The 25,699-nt window shown below is 45.7% G+C and overlaps 1 protein-coding gene across 1 annotated transcript in view; it reads right to left on the bottom strand.

Moving 5' to 3' along the window:
• PTPRR (protein tyrosine phosphatase receptor type R) overlaps nt 1-25,699 on the bottom strand; it is a 168,813-nt gene that overhangs the window by 26,420 nt on the left and 116,694 nt on the right. Inside the window, exons 7-8 of the mRNA XM_029597182.1 lie at nt 10,060-10,246; nt 2,694-2,778 (exon numbers count right to left, since the gene is read on the bottom strand). Of these exons, the coding sequence (XP_029453042.1) occupies nt 2,694-2,778; nt 10,060-10,246 (272 nt within the window). The remainder of the gene's footprint in view (nt 1-2,693; nt 2,779-10,059; nt 10,247-25,699) is intronic.

The following is a 25,699-nucleotide window of genomic DNA, read 5'->3' as shown; positions in this document are numbered from 1 at the left end:
AGGGATAAGGATACCAGAAAAATACTCATGTGGAGCTTGAGTGCCTGAAATCCATTTAGTAAGGTGTCTCATAGCACGTTCTGCCAAGATCTGCAGGGCAAACTGATGTGCTCGGACCTCCATAACCTGAACTTTAAGTATCCAACATGAAAGTTCCAAATGTGCATTACCTCCTTCCTTCATCATCTACCTCAGTGAATTGATTCACAGTGGGTACATTTTATTTTCAGCGCTTGCCTTCTAAGCCCACAGCCAAAATTAATTTTAAAACAAGATAGATGAAGGAGTAATGCCGGATACTCTAAAAGGAGCAATAATCAAACCAATAATTAAGAAAAAGAACCTCGACCCCCTAAATCTCAATAATTATAGACCAGTCTCAAACTTACCCCTATTAGCAAAGCTAATTGAAAAAAACAGTATAAAAACAATTGTCAAACCACATTGAAAGTAACAACATACTTTACCCAACACAACATGGGTTTCGCAAACACTACAGTACTGAAACTCTGCTATTAGCCTTATCAGAAAATATATTAAGAGGTTTTGATACAGGAACACACTACATTCTGGTTCTATTAGATCTCTCCGCCACATTCGACACGGTAAACCACAAAATACTACTCAACAGACTTAAAGAAATAGGGCTTACTAACAAAACAATAAAATGGTTTGAAGATTACTTAAACAATAGATGTTTTCAAGTACAAATCAAAAATTTACTCTCAGACAAAGTCACACTGCTAACCGGTTTCCCACAGGGATCAGCCTTGTCGGCAACACTCTTTAACATTTATCTCCTCCCGATATGTCACCTACTAGCTGGACATGGAATAATACATTACATATACGCAGATGATATACAGCTACTGCTACCCATTGTAAACACAATTGAAGAAACCATGAAACTTGCCAATATGTATCTTGAAATAATTAAACAGCTATTAAATCAGATGGAACTAGAAATAAACATCGACAAAACGGAATTCTTACACCTTGAACGTAAAAACATACACCACATACAACCAACACCCACATTAAAAAATACTCATGCTGTGCTAGCAACAAAAGTACGGAATCTAGGAGTAATAATCGACCCTGAGCGAAACATGAAACAACACATCTCACTGAAAATAAAAGAAGGATACGCGAAACTAATGATCCTGAGAAGACTGAAACCTCTACTAACACTAAACAATTTCTGCACAGTCCTACAGGCAATGATATTTGCTAGCACTGATTACTGTAACTCCCTACTTTTAGGACTACCACAATCTACAATACGGCCACTGCAAATATTACAAAACTCAGCTGCCAGAATTTTGACTGGCAAAAAAAAAGAATGACCACATTATAGGAACGCTCGCAAAATTACACTGGCTTCCAATCGAACAAAGAATTCAATATAAGGCTTTATGTATAATTCATAAACTTATACATGAGGAAAAAGCTGACTGGCTTAACACTGGCGGGACACTTACACTGCGCGTACATGTCCCGCAAAGAAACCTGAGATCTGCGAATAAGGATCTACTAACTGTCCCCTCTGTCAAAACAGCCCGCCTCACGCAAGGGAAAGAGCACTCTCACTGGCTGGCCCTGTGCTATGGAACACCATGCCCCTCGAAATAAGGCTGCAGAGAAATCTGAAAATATTCAAAACCAATCTGAAAACCTGGCTCTTTAAACAAGCTTTTTATAAAGATAAAGAGAAGGAGAAAAACATGTGATCGATAAGGACGCACCAAACTAGAAGTTGTTACTTGCAACATACAAATTAATATTAATGTTAAATACAAACCGCCTAATATGTTCCTAAGATACAAACTTAACTTACACACATAGTTTATTGTATTAAATTGTTACCGTACTATGAAGGCACATGATTAAGTTATAAACTATACCACTCTTTTTTTTCATTTTCGTGCCTTTACTGTAAACCGTTGTGATGGTTATTTAACTTAACGATGATATAGAAGAGTTTTTAAATAAATAATTAAAAATAAATAGACATAATTTACGGTACAGAGGCAGCAAAATATGTGATCTATATTTCTGGATATTACTTAGTATGCAAAACATTATGCCCGGCTTTCTGTGGGCGAGGCTTCTCTTACTGTGCCTTTTTGTCAGTCTACATCAAACTTCCCATTGCAATAAAGTCTTTTCATTAATAGTTTTATGGGGTTTTTTTGGGGGGGTGGGGGGCGGGGAAGTGATGAGGAAGTGGGTAGGGTTGACAAAGCAAAGCAGGGAGTAAAATAAGCCAAGTCTCAGCACTGCTGTACAGGCGATGCACTCGATGCACAGCCTGACCAGACCCGCCCAGTCCTGGGAATGGGAGCAGCCAGGGATGATCTGATGTTATCAGAGCAGGAAGCTGGGCGGCTGGGCTTGCCTGGAGCACAAATCCCATCTTAAACTCTTCTCCCAAAATCCGGGGGGAATCCACAGATCTCCCTTGGGAGAACAGTTCTGTGCTGTCCTAAACGAGCAGATCGCTCCCCACCATTGTCTCTACCTAGCTCATCTCGGACCCCGCAGGCAATTAAAAGAGGTTCAGGTGAAAAACAGGGTGGTGAACGGTTCCTAACAACTAAGACACAGCAGGAAGAGTCGGGAATGGCGGAGTCTTCAGTACAAACAAAGCATAAACCATTCTGCATTAGGGAAAATAATCCCTGCTAACTTACTTGGCAAAATGGTTTTATATCGGTTTTTAGTTCCGTGACTCGAGATGTCGATTTCTTTGGGGTCCACAAAGTTCATTGGTATTTCCTGTACAGAGAAACGATAAGAAAGCAGGAATGTTTTAAGAAGGCAGGATAAGATGAGCACCGGTTAAGCAAAATCACCTGACAAGAGGGGACATGTCCTGGTCAGTTGCTGACTGCTGTAGGAACTGCAGAGTCAGAGGTGAAGCTATAACCTCCCCTCCCTAACCCCAGCTGAGCCCTAGCTCTGACCCTTAGGGTGACCATACGAGGAAGCCACTTCCTGTGGGGTATGGCCACCACGGGGGTAATTCTGAAAGCCACTTATGCTCAGGCGACCTAGTTTTATGTAGGTAAATGCACACACTTAATCCGACTGCACGCGTATTTTTGCGCACACGCGTGGTAGGTTTTTCGGGGGTGGAACTGGGGCAGGGATAGGATTTGTGCACAGTTTTTTTTGGATGTAACAAAGTCTGCGCATACCTTTACATGCAGAGGTTATGCACTTCCAAGGACAGGAGTAACCTCCTACGTGTACCTTGTGCGTGTGGTAGGGGACTTTGCCCCCAGCGTGTTCAAAACGACTTTAGACGCATAAACATTGCTTTGAAAATTAGCCCTGAAGACTGCGAGCAACAGGTACACACGGACGTTACCGCTAGGCGCACTGTTATAAAATTATCCTCCCTATTGATATTGCCAACTACTGTATTTCCACAACATTAAACAACATATCAAGGTTTTACGATGCTTTCTGAATATTACACTGCAGCTGAATCCATGGATTCTCAGGGGTTTTTTAAGATGCAACGTGAAGACCCTGCGTCACAGATTCAGGGATGGTCCAGGCCACAATGTACAATTGCCGTCTCCAGAATCCCAAGTGGACTGCAAGAAAATTATTTAGCAGTGCCGACTGGGCAAAGCATCCACTTTAATATCAATTTTATTTATTTATGCTTTTGTGCTCTGTTCTTTTTTTTCCTTTCCCGAAATGCGTTCAAAGCAGGTAGGACAAACCCTTTCCCTCCCCTGCTTCCGATTTCTATTTCCCCAGTCTCCGAAAACCGGTGGACAAAGGCGAGGGTGGCGGTAATTATGGACAGATCCCAATAGGGTCGATGCAGTCATTCAGCAACTGCAGGACGCCACATGCCGTGAGGATCCCAACCACCTCGACCAAGTCTGGTTTCAATAAAAAAAAAGCTTGCTGGGGCTTATTTTCTAACCAAGAAAGAATTGGCCTTCCTAGATGTGGTTCATCCAAAAATCCCTGTAATACACATTTCCTAAACTACACAAAACATTAGACAACCCACCGTGGAGACCTATTAATCCAGTTATTGATCACTTTCCATATTTATTGGTCAATTCCTGAAACCTTTTATCCTTCTAATCTGCAACTCTCTGACACCTATGTACTAACCTGAGGAAATCTTTGCGCACTGTTTGTGAAACAGTGTGCGTTATTTTACTACTGACACTTATTTACAAACAAGCGTGGTAATTCCACCGCATATTTCGCAAACATCTCTACTACACACCATTGTAATTAAAGTTTAAGTGAAATCATCTTTGCATAGCAAATTCCGTGCACTAATAATTAAAAAGATGCTTTGCAGAATTTTGCATTGCAGAACTCATTAACTATTAATTTAAGTACATTCTTGCAAGCATAAAACTAGATGTAAAAATGTACTATTTGCAAAGCCAAACATTTCTGCAGAGTCCACTTCATGGGGTAAAATGGAAAACAGTGTGCACTGTCGCAAATAATGTAAACTATTTTCCGTTTCTGCAGGTGACGGGGACTTTGCAAAAGTTTTCTTTGCTCAGCAGGTGGATATTATTTGATTATAGAGAGTATAAGAACTGATACACTGGCTCTCGCTTGATTTTTTTTTTTTTTTTAGGGAGAGACTGTGATAGCATGGGGAGCGGCCTAGGCTTAGTTAGGGTGCCCCGAGTACAGACCACTCTGGACTGCGACCCTTGCTTCACAAAATCCTTTATTATTTGCTAAAACACAAACGCAGATAAAGTCCTGCTTACCTGAGCAGGGCAGTCAGACACGGGCATGCTCCCTCCTACATCCAGCTCCCTGGGGCCTGGTTGCTTTCTCCTGCTGAGGGAAGCATCCTGGACCTTAAGGTTGACCAGGCTAAATGATTGCTCCTTGGTCTTTTAAGGGGGTTCTAATGTAGACTCCTGTACAAAGATCCTATATAATAATATTCCCCAGAAAGATGCACTCAGCATTATTCAAGGTACTTTGCAACTGAAGACACAAAATATTTGCATGTCAAGTTCCTCTTTTTTCGACACAGTTAGGCGAGACTGCGTTGAGAGAACAAAGTACAACAGTTTCTCCTTTGAAGGACATTTTTATCAATAGGTTAAGGGGATTGGTGCCTCTATGGCTCCAGATACTGCAGACCTCTATGTACGCAGGCTTCAGAACCAGTAGTAGCTGTCAGACGTCTTTTTAAGATTTTATCATCCTGTGGCAGAGGTATGTAGATGTAATTCTGTTGGTCTGGAAGGGAAATTTTGACATTTCATGGGATTTTTTCTGTGTGGATTAATACACCTGATCCCAACCTGAAATTCATTCCATTTTTGGACATTTTGATTAAGAAAGGGATTGGACGCAACACAGCATCGATTTACAGGTACTATATTGAGTGAAATGTGCTTGCTTAGGTTTGATAGCTGTCATCCTTGTATGCTTGAGGAAAACTTGCCAGCTGAGCAATTTTTTTTAGGCTGAGAGGGTCTCTCTGTTCTACAGTTTCTGATTTCAAAACTCAATAAAAAAAAAATGATGGGTAGAAGATGTTTAGAAAGAGGACCCCATTATACTATGCGAAATCACCATACTCGTGGCTCCGCTTCAGTAACTGTGACTTATTACCAAAACTGACCGAGAGACAAGAAGACCACGATTGGCTTGCCCCTTACCTTTTTCTAATAGGGCCTATGAGGTCAAAAAGATCATAGAAAACCACTGGCATATTCCCTTATCCTTAAGGACATAAGAACATAAGAACATGCCATACTGGGTCAGACCAAGGGTCCATCAAGCCCAGCATCCTGTTTTCAACAGTGGCCAATCCAGGCCATAAGAACCTGGCAAGTACCCAAAAACTAAGTCTATTCCATGTTAGGTAGGAACCTTACAGATAGACTGGTGCCGTCTGTTTTGAAACCAGAATGCACCTGGGGGTCTTGCACTGCTGTGTGTGCAAACAGATGTGGCACATACTTTGGTCTGGCCACAGACAATACATTTCACAGTTTTTCAATCTCCGGACCACACACTATTTTATAACTTCTCACAAACGGATGCTCTTCTTCTGCTGTCTATACATAGAAACAGAAATGTCGGAAGAAAATGGTCCATCTAGTCTGCCCAGTAAGCTTATGGTAACATCTGCTGTGCCCTGTAGGTTACCCCATGCTTATCAGTTTCCCACACCGTGAAAGACAGGGTCCTCGTTGGTTGGTGTTTGAATCCAGTTCCCCGTTATGCCCTGCCGTTGAAGCAGAAAGCAATGTTAGAATTGCATGAACAGTATCACGGGCTTATTGGTTGAGGGTAGTAACTGCTGCATCAGCAAGTTATTTATTTATTTATTTATTTATTTCGAGGCTTTTTTATACCGAAGTATAGCGGGTTGCCTTCACTTCCCCAGACCGTAAAAATCAGGGCCCTCATTGGTCGCTGTACAAATCCAATTCCCCTTTTCCCCCTGCCGTTGAAGCAGAGAGCAATGATGGAGTAGCATCAAAGGCATGAAGGCTTATTGGTTAAGGGCAGTAACCGCCACACCAGCAAGTTACCCCCATGCACTCTTCTCTTCTTTTCCATCCTTCAGCCTTTAGGTATCCACAATATCTATCCCATGAGGGAGAGAAACCAAACGTCCCCTGATGAGCAGAGTTATTGAGCATCGTAGCTGTACCAGGAGCACGATGCTTGAAGTGCTGGGGGTGAGTCACTGTAACTGAACGTGGACTTTGAAGAACTTGGTTTGTGTGTAGAGCCGATGTCAGCTGGCGTGGAAAGGGACCACGAGTGCGTGCTCTCAAGGATGGAGCAGACATTGGATTTTTAAACGGAACAGCGTACTTCATTATGGCGTGGACAGGATGTTCTGTAATTTAAAGATACCGCTTTGTGAGGCGGATACATGGAGTCTGATTGGTTTGGCAGGGCATTGGTGGTTGATTTGGCACACAAACATATGCAATCTTGCAGAATCTATTTGCCCTTGCTGAGGTCCTGTGGTTACAGTGCAATTAGCCATGGATGGGATTGCACTTTGGTGACTAAAGGTATGATATACAATATTGATGTTAAGTGGGTTTTCATAGCTCAGCAGTGCATTTTTTAATTTTCTTTTAAATGCTTTTTTTTATTTTCTTTTAAATGCTTTAACTTTACACATGAAAGAGTAGAGACATGAAGAGTAGAGGGCTGTATGAGACGCATTGATTTTGCATTGCCTTAGTGAAGGAGATCAGGACTTCTCAGACGTGCACGATAAATTCCTTTGATTTAAGGGATACCTTTTTTTTTTTTTGCTTGAATGCGTTGTTGAATCACGTTTTGAGCCGCGCAGGTCTCTTGAACGAGTCAATAGCATGTGAACTTCGGGGCTTGTGTTTCTGAAAGGACCAAGGATCTCCCGACTTGAGCGATGGTGTTGGCTCACCTGCTCCCGTTCAGCTCCAGCATTCGATTTTTCATTACGTGAGACTGGAGATTGTGAATTAGACGTCGGCATCCATGCAGAGGATTGCATTGCTGTGACAGGTGCAATACAAGGAGGAAAAGAAAGGGAACTGGATACAGACAACAACCAACGTGGGTCCTGACTTTTACGGTCTGGGGTACCGACGCGCAGACAGGAGGGAAAAAGCACAGGGCGGCTTCTACAGCCAAGTCCCACGGCAAAGAAGCGTCAAGCAGCGTTGTCAGAATTATCAAGCAGGCTCCTCAGCCAGTAGACATGAAGCTAGCAGTAATTTATGAGTTTGACAGTTGCTGGTTTTGATTGATTGTAAATATTACTACCCTTATCATAAGCCATGGGGGTAATTGCACGGAGTGGCAGTTACTAGCATGAGAAGCTTGCAGGGCAGGCTGGTCCTTTTCTGCTGTCATTACTGTGTTACTTGAGATGAACTCCAGAGGCAGGCATTGACTGATGCCAAAACAGTGGCCCTTGGGTAAAGCCCATTTTCCTTTTTTTTTTTTTTTCATGTGTTTAAGTTTATGCATTCGACATTCACACTTTAAAGATGGGATTTTCACTTAACCCATTTTTTTTTTCTTCACATATCTTAGGTGACTTGTTTTGAATACTGCTTAAATGTAATAAAATTTGCTCTGTGTGTGTGTGTGTGTGGTAGTGTCATCCCCATTTTTCAATATGGGCACTCTGGAATACCGCTCAGAGTTGGGTTTATGGTGGATGACGCGGGATATGAATTTTTAAATACATAAATACGCTGCCAAGCAGAAATTGGATTGTCCCTCCCTGCTGCACTAGTAAGTAACCAGTCAGCGAGAGCAAACTCCAACGGCTATTGCAAGCAGCGCCCGTCCTGAACGCTGGCGTTATCGCTGCGCTCCATTGTAGAAGGGCGTTCCCCGATCGTTCTTGGAACATCCTGAATGAAGGGGTGCACTTTCCAAAGCTCAACTGGAACATACACACATACAAACAGCGTGTTACGCTGCATACATTCACGCCCCATTATATAGCAGCTGAGGTTACAGGCACACAGTTAACAACACGGCAACTCAACGTTCCATGCGGGTCTCTGCATGTAGATTGTGTTTGGAAATTGTGTTGTTTTGTGGGCGTTTTAAAACAAGGGCATTTTTTTGGTGCGGGGGTGGGGGTGGGGGCAAGGTTGACATGAGTGTCCCGCCCCATCTCTCGTCCCATCCTATGTGGGTCTTCATGGCGGTGACTACAGAACCCTTTCAATTTCTGGCAACACTCTGTGTCTCCTGTCTCTTCACTCTCTCCCTGGCCTTTCTCTGCTGTTTCTCACCCTCCCTCTGTGGTTAGGGCAGCTACTTTATACAAGTGTTAATCTCTCAGGCCAGCTGAAGAGCAATTATGTAAATAGGCTTCCACCCAGCCCAGGCATTCCTGACCTTTAAAGGGGCATAGAGGAGGGGGGATAAATTATTACCTGCCAAAAGTGACCAGAAAGACCTTTTACCTGTCTGGCCCAAGGGCAGTTTTGATTCCCGTTCAAGTTGGCTTCCTTAAAGGTGCAGGGGATAACGGACTGGCAGTGAATCCAGCGCCTCCAGACCCTCTAATTCCTGTATCTTTAAGAGGCTGGCTCAGATGGGACATGACCCTGCTGCTAGGGGTGGGGGCCTGAACCAACAGTGAGGCCCACCTGTGGCTATCCCTCTGATTTGAAATCATGCAGGTAAACTTTACAGTTCGGTGCACTAAGGAAAAACTGACCCCCATCCCAACCTACCCCCCACTGCTCTGACTTTGGAGCTCAGCAGAACTTGGATCAGGGCATTTTATTTGGAAACAAAATTGTGTTTAACTTCTCTTGATTTTTTTTTTTTTTTTTTACACAAAATTCAGGAGCAGAAACTAAACAAGCTTTAAGAAGGATAAAGCAGCCGTGAGGCAGTGACCTAAAGCTGCAGTCAGGCAGGCTTCAAATTCATGCGAGGGGATGCATCTGGCATTGCGCACGCTGAACTGCCACATCTCGTTTAACCCTCTGCATTATATTCTCACTTGTGATTAAATTACCGAGGATCCGTTTTTATTAGTCTGCTGGGGTCTCTTCTCCAACTTGTGCTCCGTCATGCACTCTACTAGCAGCCATGAGATTTCCTCAGGCGCCACTGCAGCAGTGAGTGGGTTACTCGGCCGGAAGCCAAGGAGGAGGAATCAGAGACTCCAGTGGCCTCAGTGAAACGGGATTTCAGCAATTCACTTGGAAAGAAGAGGCTTTTCTATAGGTTTTCTAATGTGAAATTTCAATCATCAAATTCCACTTTGATTCCACAATGTCTGCACATCTGAACAGGTAAGAAACACAAGTTCTGTATATGCGGCTGCCACGAATTCAACCAGACCAGAGGCAGTTGGAAAGTCACTTTTAACCACTTAATACTGGTTCGTAAATAAATCAGAGAAATACGTATCCAAGCCCAACCAATCAGAAATCGTCTAATATTACTGAAAAATCTCAGGGCCAAAAACACTTGGAATCAAAGCGTGTTCTCCAGGACGTACTGGGAAACGATGCGTTGAGGACGCTGAAGTGCAAGAGCCTGACCTACCATGAACTCTGCATGAAGCAAGTGGGAATTTCTGACTGTGTCCCGCAGCTGCTGCCTTGTCAGCACCCGGCTTGCCGACTGCAGGTATTCCAGTGCAACTTTCTCACGTGGTGTAGGCACCGCATTGAAAGGTTCAACAGTTCCCAAGCCACTCATGTCCAAGGTAAGTGACACATTGGACCCTCGCCTACAAATAAATAAAATAATAAAAGATAACAAATAAATGCACTTAATACTGATTATTCTACATGGTGGGTTAGCTTGAAAGGCGACCAGAGGTCCATAGAGTCCAGCCTTTCATAACTTATTAACAGCAACTGCTAAAAGTGTGCATAGGAATAAAACTTTAGTTTTGTTTTCTACTTTTTTTTTTTTTCAAAATTACACAAAAAAAAATCAATCACTTTGTTTCATTTCTGCCATTTGTTTTAATGCACGCTGAATGGTTTTAGAAAACAATTTCGTTAGTACTAAAAGAACAGAAACGAAACAAAACAACATTTTGTTGGAGCCTTTTCATGTTGTTTCGGATGGGAAGGGATAAAAAATCAAAACCACAAATGCTGTCGTTACTTTCCTGTCCATGATCATCCCCAGCGAGGGCATGATCATGGACGGGGAGAGAATGGGAAGAAGGTCCTGAGAAGCCAGGCCCAAAATATCTTGGAGCCATCTAGATAAGGATTTACATTCAGTCTCAAAGGGGCCGAAGCAATATCGGGTGCTGAGTTCAGCGTGCCTCTAAACGCATGGTTAGACGTGCGTTTTGGACGCACTAGATATACGTCCAATGCAATATCGGGATTAGCATGTCCAAAATGTGCGTCTTCATTGGCACGTAGGTAATAGCGCTCATCACACGCAAACGCCACGTTAATGAGGCTGTTAGCTAGTACCCCTGATCTAAAAAAAAAATGTGCACCTGATGCACACATTTTAATGCTCAAAAATTAACGCCAGTCCAGAACTGGCGTTCAGTTTTGAGGCCCCCCAAGCCATGCTCAGAAGAGCAAAAAATACAGGTTTTTTGTGGTTCCTCCTACTTAATATTCTTGCGATACTAAGCAGGAGGAACTACAGAAAGCTACATCAAAAAACAAAACAAAAAAAAACTTGACAGCGATCAGGTTAGGAAAACGGACGCTCGGAAAATTGAGCATCCATTTTCATTGCCTGCACACAATCACTTTTCCTGGGCACTTGACGGCATGGGCATGCTAGGGATGCACAAATTATCCATTGCACGTCCCTTTTAGCTTGCCAGATCATTAGAATATTAGATCGAGTGCCCAAGAGAGAGGATGTGCACGCATGATATTGCATTGGCCCCAATATATTTAAAAACTGTTGCAATCCGCATCTTCCAGAAATAAATTCGCCCAGCGTAGATCACAAAATCCAATCATCTATTCAGAATCAAACAAAATAAACATAAAATTACAGAAACAATAACAAAATATATCCAACAACACATAAATACAATGTGTCTGAATCAGACAGAACAAAGATAAAACATCAAAATTACATGAAATCATTTGCTATCTTACATAAAAGTGTTGGGGGGGGGGGGGAAACCAATGCTTTCAGCTGCTTTCTAAACTTTTTAAATCATTTTCTTCCTGATTCTGAGCAGGTAGGGAGTTCTACATAGTGGGAGAGGCAAAAGAAAAAGCTCTAACTCTGGTCACGTGATGCCTATATATTTGTATAGAGGGGACGCCCAGCAAACGAGCTCCAGTGGCTCGCAGCGAACATGATGGAATGTACCATTCCATTTTACGCCTGAAACACAGGAGTTCTCTGCTATCAAAAGTTTCTAGGTTAAAACTAGTAGTCTGAATTTGGCCCTCCACTATATAAAGAGCCAATGTAGCTCTTGCAGTGCTGGCATGATATGGTCCCATCTTGATAAACCCAGCAATTCACAGGCAGCAGCCAATTGTAATCCACAGAGTGAGCCTATAGCGAGACAGCTACAATAGTCAAGGTGATCTAAAACTATTGACTACAGCACCGTTCTGAACAACTGAACTGGCAGAATGGACTTTAGAGGTTTTAACATTTTAAGTTTATAAAATTCTACCTTTCCTAGCGTGTAGACAGAGGGACTCAGGACCAGTGGGTTTATGCTCCCCTGCCAGCAAATGGAAACAGAGCAAGCTGACATCACAGTATATATAACCCTGCAGTGACCACAGCCTGCCAGTATTCTCCGTCTCCAGCAGATGGTGGACGTGCATCTCCCTATGGGGATTGCTTTGAGCTTTTTGAGAGGAGAAATTTTAAATTCTAAATTCAGGAAAAGAAAGTTATGCTCTCCTGCGGTAATACCTAAAGTTCCCTCCTCCAGCTGAGAATTCCTGAGGTGATTTCTGTGGTCCCTCAGAGGTGTTCCTTGGTCCGGTAACTGGGTTTCCCAGTGTGGACTTAGCTGCTAGTTCAGCTGAAAGGCAGCGGGTGCAGGAGGCCGAGCGCGGCGGTGATGGTAGATGCCCTCTCCCCCTGCAGCCAGAGACAGTCTTGTACTCAGCCGGTAAGCGCTGAGCTCTGGTAGGGTTTAAAAAAAAAAAAAAAAGGAGAACGTTTTACTTGAATCAGAAACAGTCAGAAGGGTTTCAGGACTTCCTCCGGTCTCCGTTCTCAGTGTGCCGTGCTGACGTTCATTCTCGCTCCTGTTGGGGTTGGGGAACTGGGCAGCTTGGTGGGTTCAGCGGCCACCGGTGGGCTAGGCCCCACACTTAGGCTTTTTTCTTGTGCTCCGTGTGGTAGGCCGCCGCAGCGGCCGATTTTGCGTGCTCTTTTGCTTCTTCTTTTCCTTCTATAGGCTGTTGGTGTGCGCATGCATTGTGCGCTCATTTTTTGGGCGCACTTTTTACGTGCACAAACTTTTTTATGCGCTTAATTTGGTGCACAAGTTGTGCATGCATCTTGCCACGCTTTCTTCAAGGCACTTATTTTTAGGGCACATTTCATTTTTGAGCATGAGCTGTTCCAAAGCAAGTTTACAGCAGCGATGGCGCCGGTAAGCAAGAAGCCTAAGCGGCCTCCTATTTGTGTTGCCTGTCATATTAGGTCTTCTCAGCCTGAAGGAGAGTTGTCTTCCTTGGATTTTGCTAAGCCTGGTTCTTCCCATCCTGATGATGGGTTGGTCATGGCCTTGACTGGGGGGGGATGCTGGATCTTGGTTCTCCCTTGATTGGCTCCTCTGCTGGCGAGGGCAGTTCTGTGGGACCAGATCCAGTTCCTTCTGGGCTTGGTTTAGACCCGGCTGCTTTTTCTTGGATGGAATTTTTTTCAAGGCTTACGAGCCTTTCTTCAGGCGCAGTCCTCCACTTCCCCCATTTCTGTCTGGTCAGACCCTCAGCCGGAGGCTCCTCCCTCTTCCAGTCCTTTGCTTAAGTGCAGGGGCTCGCCCCAGCTCCCTGCGGGTGTTCTGACGGGATTCTGGATGGCACTGATGAGGTTGATTGGATTCCCTGAAAGATGGGGAAATTCCACCAGGGCCAGATGAACTGCTGGCTCGGATTTCCCCAGACGTTGAAAAAGCTGGGGGCTCCTGGTTCGGATGCTATGTTAGAGCTGAGGAAGAATCCCATTTTGGTTTCCTTATGAAAGCCTCGTTTTTTCCCTCTGATGGATGCCATCCAGGAATTGATTGATTGATTTTATTTATTTATTTAACACTTTTTATATACCGGCATTCGTAGGACACATCATGTCGGTTCACAAGTAACTGAGAAAGGAAATTACAATGAACGAGGATAGAGGGCTAACTGGAGAATAATTGGATAATATACGATACTGGGTAAAATATGAAAGTACAAGGAGAGAGAGTCAACGAGCAGGGATACAACTTTGTTGAACGAAATGGGATTTGATTATCCATGTTAATTTTAGATATGCATAAACAATGTTAAGGAGGCGTATGAGTGCACTTATGAACTTATTTACAGTATAAAGGAGGCATGTGCACTTATGTACAATTAAATGCAGGGGCAGGGGGAGTAGGGAGGGAGAGAAAAGGAGAGGAGGGGGTGGAGGGAACAAGGGTACGTTAAGGAAATGGCATTTTCAAGGAAAGGTTGCTAAGGGGTGAAGGGAGGGGTAGGGGGGAGGCTGCGGGGCGCTGGGGAAGGGTGTAGGGGAGGGAGCAGGGGGGGAGCTGGGATGGGGAGGGGGAGGTTGAGGAGAGGGTGTGTAGGCTGAGCGGGAGCTGAGTAAGTTCGAGGCATGACAATGACTAAGATTGGGAGGAGTTGGGGTAGGCCTGTTTAAAGAGCCATGTCTTGATTCCTTTTTTGAAATGGCTCAGGGACGGTTCTAAGTGGAGTTTAGCAGGGAGGGATGCCCCTGTGGCAAATTTTAAAGGGGGTCGGACATTGGAAGGCCTGTACCCCCTGGATCCGTCTGTGAGAGAGTGTTTGTGTTTTCCTAAAGTGGATGCTCTGTTATGTGCCGTATCTAAGCGGATAACTATCCCCGTAGAGGGAGGAGTGGCCTTGAAGAATGTTCATGATAGAAGGATTGAGGCTATTCTTAAGCAAGCCTTTGAGGCAGTGGCGATGAACTTACAGATTGCCTCCTGTTGCGGCCTAGTGGCGAGATCTTGTCTGCTTCTCTCTCAGGAGGTTGATGAGTCTGAAGGAATTCCAGAGCGGTTATGGAGCCTGCTGCCACCTTTTTAGCAGATGCAGGCTGTGATTTGCTCCAGATCTCGGCCAGAGGAGTGGCTTTGGTGATAGTGGCAACACTGGTTGCGAAATTGGTCAGCTGACACAGCTTCCAAAGCCAATCTTGCCAAGATGCCCTTTAAAGGCTCGCTTTTGTTTGGGAGCGAGTTGGAGAATCTGGCCAGTAAGTGGGGGCGACTCTCCGGTACCTCAGTTGCCAGAGGATAAGAAACAGGTACAGTGCCCCTTTGGTATGATGGGTCGTTTCCGAGATTCCAGGCATTTTCGTCCCTACAGAGGGATGACTTTTCAGCAGACTCGGCCTTTCGGTAGTTCTCAGTCCTTTCGTCCCCAGCAGCCCAAGAGAGGAGCGGCTTGGGTGGTGGATCTTCCCAATGAAGGTTTGCCAACCCAACTTATGGAACAGGAAACAGGGGGATGTCTCTCTCTCTTTTACTGGAGGTGGGTCGAGATCATGTTGGACCAGTGGGTCCTGCAGGTGATACGCAAAGGGTTATGCACTGGAATTTTGCAGTATTTCTTGGGATGTGTTCATGGTGTCCCCTTGCCAATCCCAGTAGAAGAAGCAGGCAGTGAAGTTCACGCTTCAAAGGCGTCAAGTGCAGGGTAAAAAAAAAAAACATCGATGCAAAACAACAACCAGAGATTTGAAAATTACAATCTGTACACATTATTTGCTGATACCCTCCCCTCACCCAAAACATGCTCCCGGGAGGGCCTCCCCTCACGTGGTCTAAAAGTGCAGGGGCTGTGGAACGCCGCGTGTGCTCGATAACCGATCCAAGGACCACAGCGCTCACAGAGTCAATTTATCCGGGGAAAGAGCTGTGTATCCTGAGAACTGACTTAGAACACTTGCCTTCCCCACGTGCAAAACGTGACGTGTGCTAAACTTGTAACTTATCTGTTTCACCTGCCTCCTCTGCCAGGGTACACACACTGTCTGTACATGCACTGTCTGTAACGGTACTGTCTGCACAGTACCATTTTGGGTTTTGGGGGTTTTTTTCTGGAGCCTTCGCAAAGCGAGCCTTCTGGGAAATGGAGCAGATTTTGTGCAAGGGGCCGAGCCTCTTTCCCACCTTCTGGACAGAGTTTCTCCTGGGTTCCCGTTGCCTGAACCTTCAAGTCAAACTGCGGGTGGTTAATGGGAGACGGCTGCTCCCTGGGCTGCAGTTTCTGGTGACACCCACTAAGGAGATGTAAAAACAAATGGGCAGCCGTCGCTGATTCAGAGAGGTCCCCTGGCATGGGCAGGGCCAACCACCATAAAGCCACATTTCGGCCAAAGGCAACAGCGGCACGACATAGCAAGTCTAAATCCTGTGTAGACGCCACGTAGAAGTCATTCGGAGGAGAGGAAGCACCAGAAGTGCAAGGCCAGTGCTAGGTTTTCTGCTGCCCTGTGCGAACAATTACTGTGCTGCCCCCCCCCCCCCCCCCCCCATTCATTCATTCTCTGTCCCGGGACCACCAAAAAAACTGCCCAGCTCCCTCCAGTGCTACAAACTTTAAAAATTGATACCATCCCCCCACCCCGAACCCATGGCCGGTGCAAGGTATTAGGTGTCCCAGGCGAAACCCCCCTCCCCCGTCCCATTCCACACACAGAGGTAATAGTTCTGCATTTATATTTTACATTTTATCAAAGTACAGTATTCTGAGGTAAAAATATCCCTTGCATTATATTTACATGCACTGCTGTGACGCCAACCAGAAATCCCTGCAAAAAAGACCCTTGGAACCCATATGGTATTAGGCCTATTGTGATGTGTGTTGGGTGTGGGCTTGACCCTCCGAAAGTCCTAAAACACTAATATACTTCCTATTAGGAGAATGCCTCACCTCAGTCACACATGCAGAACATAAACAGACCCTCACCAATTACAGAATAGAGTAACCATAAAGCAGAAATACAAACATGCAGACAAAAACTGAACTGGAAACCGCAAGAAGCCAGACACTCTATGCAGTGCAGCAATGAAAAATCAGAACCATCACCATTCCTCAAACATCAAAAAATAAAATCAAGAAATAAAATAAATACATAATCATAATACTAAAAACATACTAATAATATTTCAAAAAAGCTAATGAAATAATAAAAAATGTATATGCAAGTTCTTTTAAATGTCTCAAACACCAATAAAATATTTCAAAACAGCAGACACATCAAATAACACCTGACAAATAAAACTAAGAAGGATTTTAAAAATTCATGCTCTCCATACTTGGGAACTTTTGATTTCTAGTCACCCTAGGATTGTCATAGAGTACTGTGAGTGGGGTGGACAAAATTTCTCTTCTCTTTCTTATATATACACACACACACATACACACACACAAACATTCCCTCTCAGACAAACCCACAGGCATCTCCAGCTCTTCTTTGGTTGGGATCCACCTGCAGCCCATTCTCTCTCTCTCTCTCTCACACACACACACACCCCAAGCAGCTCCCATTCTCTCTTTCTCTTTGTCTCTCTCACACACATACACTCCAGACAAGCTCCCATTCACACCTACACACACCAGGCAGGCTCCCATTCACATCCACCCAAATCCCAGGTAGGCCCCCATTCTCTCACACACCCCTTACTCATCCCAGGAAGGCTCCTATGCATGCATGTGCATACACAAGGCAGGCTTCCATTCACACACACACCCATCCCAGGCAGGCACCCATTCACACACTCACTCATCCCAGGCAGCCTCCAATTCTCACATCCATTCTTCCCAGGCAAGCTCCCATTCACACACACACACACACACACACACACACACACACACACACACACACAAATCCATCTCAGGCAGGCTCCCATTCACACACCCATCCCATAAGAACATAAGAAATTGCCATACTGGGTCAGACCAAGGATCCATCAAGCCCAGCATTCTGTTTCCAACAGTGGCCAATCCAAGCTACAAGTACCTGCCCGTGGAACAGGGAGCATTTCAGAGAATACTACCCTGGAGGTTCTGGATTTCAGCTTTCTACCTAAAATCCTAAATTTGGCTTCCAGAACCTCCCTTCCACATTTTCCTATGTTGTTGTTGCCCACATGTACCATGACAGCCGGCTCCTCCCCAGCTCTGACTATAATCTGATCCAGGTGATGCCTGACGTTCGCCACCTTCGCACCAGGCAGGCAAGTTACCAGGCGGCCCTCACATCCACCAGCCACCCAGCTATCTACATTTCTAATAATCAAATCATAAATATGATGGCCAGCCTAATCCTTCCCTCCTTGGTAGTAGTCTGGAAGTCTTGTCCTCAGTGCGAGAGGACAACGCAACACTTGGAGAGCAGGTCTTTGCTACAGGATCACTTCCTGCTACACCAGGATGATACTCTCCAACCTGAAGACATTTCTGATCCAAGGCAATACCGGGGCTACCAGACTGGATTTGGGACTTGGCTACTATGGCCCTGAAGATCTCATCCATGTACCTCTCTGTCTGCATCAGCTTCTTCAGATCTGTCTCTCTAGCCTATAAAGATCGGACTCATTCTCTGAGAGTCAAGAGCTCTTTGCATTGGGGGCACACATGATCTCTCACAGGCAGGTAAAAAAATTAAACATGTGACACATGATGCAAAAGATTGGAAATCCCCCCCCCCCTTTGCTGCTGGACTGCTGCCTTCATCTTAATTTTGTTGAGTTCCTAGTTATGTTTAGGTTGCTAAAGGATTTGGAATTAGAGTATTTTAAATTTATAGGTGTATTCACTAATTAATCTGCTGGTGACCTACAAGGGAATGATTAAACTCTCAATAAGGGCTGGTGCAATAGTATGATTTAGATAAGAGCCTGATTGATTTTTAATGAGAAAGTGTCTCTTGCCTAAAAATCAAGGGTTGAGATAGGGGTGGGTGGGAGGGAAAGACAGATACTAGAATTAACTCCCTCTGGCTTGCTTATTATCTCAGACACACAAAAATCCTAAAGAATATTGTTGTAGATCTGATGCCTGATGGAAGGAGCAATCAGATGAATGGTTCCAAAGAAGGAGGAGTTAGCAATCTGTTATTGATGACTCCTAAAGAAGGAGGAGTTAGCAATCTGTTAGTAATCTGATAAGAAAGCTGGGAGTAGCAATCATGTAGAGTCTCAGATATCGTCTTGCTAAGGAGTAACAATCTGTAATGAATCTGAGATAGTTGTGGGTGGATCCCTGGGCTGATGGCAGATGACCACGCCCATGGGAGGATATCCCGAGAGGGACCACCGGCTAGGCTTGAGTGTGGAGACAGACACACATTAGTTCTTTTATTAAACAGGTTTTTGAAACCACCAGAGGTGGCAGTAGTGAGCTGATGTGCCCGGCAAGGCTGTAGTCCCTCGGGTACTGGAACAGCGATCCCAGGATGGCTGAGCTGTTGAGAAACTATAGAGAGTGAGTAGGCAGAGTAGACAAAGTTCATGAACAGAACTAGATGACAAAACTCATGTAATGTCTCAAGGGAGCTCAGGAGCTGGAAAGGGTTAGGACCTCGAGGAGCGAGTACCTGGTTCCAGGGAAAGCTCTGAGAGAATGATGGTAACTCACAATTGATTGTAGTAGCGATAGCTTCCAGGCAGTAGAGAATCTTCAGAGTATCCAGGAACATGGGCCCTCGAGGAGCGAGTACCGGTTCCTATCTGTAATCTGAAAGTAAAGAAAAGAGCGAGGCCCTCGAGGAGCGGGTACCTCTGGTAAGTCCGAGGAGGCAGAGTAGCTTGGAGGAATCCTAACCGGAACCGAATCCTCTCCTTGCTAACTCAGTTAGATAGTGAATTAGAGACCTTTAAATATTGGAAGCGGATGATGTCATTTCAGGGGGATGCCCCCGAGGTTCGCGCTCTTGCTGGTACTTCAATCAGAGCACGCGCGCCCTAGGTCATCAGGCAACATGGCGGATCTGCAACGTCGAGCCGGTCCGGGGACGCCGGAGGGAGACGGCATGGAAACGCCGCGGCAGCCAGCCGTCCATCAGACCCGGAGGGAGTCGCCACAGAGGTAAAGAGGGCGGAGTGAGGGCTTCGAGCAGCGACGGTCGCAACAAATATATCCCACTATTTCATCTCTCTCCAAATTTTTTTTAAGTCCTAAGATTTTCCAAAGCTGTGCTTACCAATTCTCTTCAACCACCATTCAGTTGATCTTCACTTAAAGGATTGAGAGATTATAGATTCGTGTGCTGTTAGGTGTTCACTTCCGGTCCTCTTCTTCTGCAAAGGATGTGGGGCTCTGGAAGCTGGGGCTGTGGAGTTCGAAGCCTGGATCCCTTGCTGTGACCTCTGGAGTCCTCTCCCAGGGGATGTTGGGAATAGTATGCAGAGGAGCCTTCTGGTCCTGTTCTACTGCAAAGGATGTAGGGCCTCTGGAAGCTGGGGCTCCCATTCACACACACACCCATCACAGGCAGTCTCCCATTCAAACACCCACTCATTCCAGGCAGCCTCCCATTCACTCACACACACACATACACACACATACACACACATACCCACACCCACCCATCACAGGAAGCCTCCCATTCACTCACACACACACATCCATACACCCATCACAGGAAGCCTCCCATTCACTCACACACACACATCCATACACCCATCACAGGAAGCCTCCCATTCACTCATACACACACATCCACCCATCACAGGCAGTCTCCCATTCACACACCCACTCGTTCCAGGCAGCCTCCCATTCACACACACACATACCCACCCATCACAGGAAGCCTCCCATTCACTCACACATCCATACACCCATCACAGGAAGCCTCCCATTCACTCACACACACACATCCATACACCCATCACAGGAAGCCTCCCATTCACTCACACACACACATCCATACACCCATCACAGGAAGCCTCCCATTCACTCACACACACACATCCACCCATCACAGGCAGTCTCCCATTCACACACACACAACACACACACATCCATACACCCATCACAGGCAGTCTCCCATTCACACACCCACTCATTTCTGGCTGCCTCCCATTCACACACACACACATCCACCCATCACAGGCAGTCTCCCATTCACACACACACACACACATACCCACACCCACCCATCACAGGAAGCCTCCCATTCACTCACACACACACATCCACCCATCACAGGCAGTCTCCCATTCACACACACACACACACACACACACACATACCCACACCCACCCATCACAGGAAGCCTCCCATTCACTCACACACACACATCCATACACCCATCACAGGCAGTCTCCCATTCACACACCCATTCATTCCAGGCAGCCTCCCATTCACACACACACACACACACACACACACACACACATCCACCCATCACAGGCAGCCTCCCATTCACTCACTCACACACACACACATCCACCCATCACAGGCAGTCTCCCATTCATACACCCATTCATTCCAGGCAGCCTCCCATTCACTCACACACACATGCAGACCAGGAAGTCAGGATCCATGGGTCATTCCTCCTCTGTTGCAGCTGCTGCCAGCCTGTTCCTTCTGTGTGGAAACAGGTAATTCAACACTCGTGGTGCTAGCGCTTCCTGTATTCTCAGGAAGTTCTAGCATCACGAGTGTTGAATACTGTAGGGCTAGCACCGAAGGAGAGCTGCCAAATGGACTTCCTCTGCTGGGCTCCTGCTTCTGCTGCTGGTGGGATCAGGTCCACCAGCGGCACCATGGGCCTCCTTTTCTTGTCGCCAGTGGGGTTGGGTCCACCTGTGGCACCATGGACTTCTTTCTTCCATTGCTGGTGGAATCAAGTCCACTGGGGACACCACGGGCCTCCTCTTCTTCTGCCACCAGTGGGATTGGGTCCACCGGCAGCACTACGGATCTCTTCTTTTGCTGCCAGTGGGATCAGGTCTACTGGCAGCAGCACGGGCTTCTCCCTGCTCCTAACGCCGCCCCACTGGGGATGCCACCCTATGCAATTACACAGTTTGCACATCCGGTGGTGCCGGGCCTGCAGAAGTGTTAAGATGTGAAAGGCCCACTGCTTGTATTTGCCGCAGGAATAGAGTATCTTACTACTCTAAAATAAAGCAAAGCCAAAGTTTTAAAATATTGTTTTTGGCTTGGGCTAGCAGATCTGTCAAAGACTTGGCGAACAATCCTTGCTTCCCTTCTGACAAAAGGACACGTTGACGCCTGCTCTAATTTTAACTCTGAATTTATAGCTCTGCCCCATTCAGGGAACTATAGAAATCATGAGAAAAACAATCAGGCAAAAAAAAAAAAAGGGCTTGAAACCATATTCCAGAAGCCATATACATGTACAGTGCAAATCGACACACTTCCTGGGAGGATTTCAGCATCACTGAATAACACTGGACAGAAACCGTTTTAACAATTAGGTGCATCTGTCAGCAAGACTAAATTTAATTAACTTCTGGAGCACAAAAATAAATGCATGGCTATTCAATAAATAGAGGGTTGAGTACACCATAATGGGCCGAGTCAGACGTTTAGTGCCAGCCACTGTCTGAGTGGCTCATTAGGTCTCCTCCGCTGCATAAATCCCCTCTGACCGCAGGATCCACACTGGGCCTGAACGTCGGAACTGAGCGCTGAGGGAGAGCAACATACATTCACCATTTACGCATGAATTACTGTGTGGATTTATATCCATGGACTCCATGGGAACCGCCCACCCCCATACATACACACACACAAAAAAAACAGTTTGAAGCTTATTGCCATTTCTTTGTCCCTTTTAACAACCAGATGAATTCACATTGAATAGGACATCAAAATAAAGTGGAATAAACCACGGGTTTTCTTGCTGAGGAAAGTTAGCTGGCAGGAAGCCCTGCAAACCCCTAAAGGTAAGCGTGCACCCTGACTGCGCTGCAAAAGAGATGAATTAATGCGGGGGCTATTTGAAAAGTACGTCCAGGAAGCCCCGAAGGCATTAAATGGCGAGCAGGGCCGCATGCATGCGGCACAGCTCTGACAAAGCCACCCACTGCCCCAGCAGCCCCCTCTCGCTGTGTTTATCCGAGCCCCACCCTTTCTCCAGTGCTGCTGATCCTCTGCACTCGTTTCATTTTAATGGCTTGGGAAGCACCGCCGCTGCCCTCCGGGGGGTCATTGCCCTCTCAGCCTGCACTTTCAGCGGAGGGAGTTGGCTTCCTTTCCGCGAGCTCGGGGCACAGCTCCTGGGCCCGCGTTCTCTGGCTCGCGCTGACTAGCAGTGCAGGTGGAAGGAAGACATTAATTAGCTGGAGCAGAGCCGCCGGCGGAATGCAAGCTCGGTGTCGTCTGCTAAGGGCCATAGGCATGCCGGTGCAAATCAAGCACTGCCGGCCCCGGTGGGTTCTGGGGCCAGGCCCTAAGGGGAAAGGATAATCGTCTGGGGGAGGCCATATACTCCAGAAATTGTGTCCAATTTCAATCCAGTTGATGGAGTCCCAGGCCAGACTGAAAGCCTAACTGAGCTGGACTGGCTCTTGACCTGAATCTCTAAAGTCTTCAGTTGGCAAATGCTTGGGAAAATAGTGTGTGGCGACTGGAGATGGCTGGAAAATTCTGGATCCCAGACCGTGACACCCCCCCCAAGCCCGAGCCACTATCCGCGTGCTTACCAATGGTCTGGATCTGACAAAATCCTGATTCCCCGTCCAACCTGCCAACATTATGATAAGTAATTTGCCAATTTTATTGAAAGCTTTTTAATTTTTGCTACAGCTTTTGCAGTTTGCTTTCTTATTTTTGATGCTGAATTGCGATCAGTCAAACTCTGCCTGGCAGGAAATATTGGGATAATGGGAACAGGTGTGGATCTAGCCTAAACTGGCTCACCCTCCTCCTCTCCTCCTGTAAAACCAGAGGCATGCCGTTTGCTCATTATTATAAGTTCCTGGTGACTGCAATTTCAGTTTATCATAAGCCTTTAAAACAGCGGTCACCAAGAGACCTGCCGATGGTGCATAAGGACTGGAGCTGGAGTACACCGCTGGAGATGTTCACGGGCGATTGAGGAGGATGCCATACAGCTGCTGTAATGACCACAAAATCAATATAAATAACTCTTATAACAGGATTAAAACACTCTGGGTCATGCCATGGGCAGCACTTTTATTATGCTCTTAAAGCCCCCCCTGCCTGAGGACATCACGTGACTGCTCAAGTAGGTGTCGGGGGAATTAATTAAACACTGACTGTAAGTTAGTTCCAAAAATGTTATAGCTTGGGGGGCACCAAACCCGCGTTCCACTTTCTGTGGCACATCTGGAAGAAACATTTCCGAATGGGCAGCACACCAAGCTTCGTCATCGATGACATTTTTCGGATTCGGCCGGAGGGACAAGAGAATCTGAAACAGTTTTAATAAATCTTTGTCCACTGCTCCGTCCGTCAGCCTGCCTGGTTCTTTCCCCGGAAAAATGCACATTCAATGTGGAATTCGTGTATTTTGTTGGACTTAAGTCTCTGGACCCTTTCTCATTGCTTAGCACAAAGCTTGTTAACAGCAAAAAATGATCAAACCAGTAATGCCGAAGTCTTCATAACGTTGAAATATGCAGCTTAGGTTATATTCACGGGAATAGTTATAAAGCAAGACATATATGAGCCTGATTCACTAAGCTTTTTTGTTCCCATAGGCACAGAATGGAAGAAAAGCTTTCGTGAATCAGGTCCATCAGTTGCTTGAATATGAATGAAGCCCACCAAGAAACCCAGGTTAATCTACTGCTCTTAGAAATTACAAATCAAGCATGAAAGGAAAGGCCCTTTTAGGACCTTTTCAAATTAATTCCTGCTGTCAAGAACTAAGAGCCCCATGTTAGAAAAACATCTAGCTTCCTTAAATTTAAGTTAGTCACCTAGACTTTTGAAAAATAAAACCCTGCTGAGTCCCTAAATGTAGGCTCCTAAAGTTACCAGGCTGCTAAGTTTAAGAAGCTAAAAAGGGGGTGGAGCTAGCACCCAGCCAGGGCCGGAAGACCCACCCAGGCGCTCAGCACTGATTTCCAGCACTGGGTAAATAAGTCAGGCAATCCCTATACCTGGACTAACTTTAGGCTCCCATATTCAGAGAACATTTTTAGCTCCTACTCCCCCCTAACTCTGCTGCCTAACTCTGGGCCAAATGTACAAAAGGTTTTCTCCTATTTTGTGTCTGTGGTGAAAAGTACAGAGCAGGGGCGTAGCCAGCACTGTGCTAGCCCTCCACTCTGCCCCCATCCTATGCGGGCTGTCATGGAAGTGGCTGCAAAACCCTTTCATTTCTGGCAGCACTCACTCCCTATCACCTGTCTTTTCACTCTCTCCTTTCCCTTGGCTGGTTTCCACTGTCCCTCCTGTGCTTATAGCAGCTACTTTATGGCAAGTGTTAATCTCTCAGGATGATATGGAGCCATTTACATAAACAGGCTTCTTCCCACCTCACCAGGCTCGCAGGAACTTTTAAAGTGATAAGAGGGGGGTGGGATAATTACCTGCCTAAAGTAAATAGAGAGACTTTGATGGCCTCAGATCTTTATAGGACTAGCCCAAGGGCAGCCTTGTTTCCTTCTTCGAGTTAGCCTTTTTAAAGGGGCAGGGATCATGGAATTGCAGTGATTCCAAAAGCCCTCCAAAACCTGCTGCACCTTTAAGGGCCGATGCAGATGTGACACGATCTTTCTGCTAGGGAAGGGAGCCGGAGCCAAATATGAGGGGGCTCCCGAGTAGCTGTGCCTCTACTACACAGGTCCCTAAATTTGAATGCTCAGCGCTTTCAATACTGGGATCTAAGCTTCTGGTTCTAGGAAAAACACAGTTTGCTGTACAATATATATATATATATATATATATATATATATATATAGTCTCAAACATAAATGAATTCCTGAAGCTTTTCTTTGACAGGACTCTTGGGTTCCTGCCAGAAGCTTTTAAGAGCCCAGATCAGAGAAGTTACACCTATAAATACTATATTCTCCAGTCTTCTCCAG

This window comes from Rhinatrema bivittatum, chromosome 4, assembly GCF_901001135.1.
Source record: "Rhinatrema bivittatum chromosome 4, aRhiBiv1.1, whole genome shotgun sequence".
NCBI classification, from domain to species: Eukaryota; Metazoa; Chordata; class Amphibia; order Gymnophiona; family Rhinatrematidae; genus Rhinatrema; species Rhinatrema bivittatum.
This window is presented reverse-complemented; position numbering and strand designations above follow the sequence as displayed.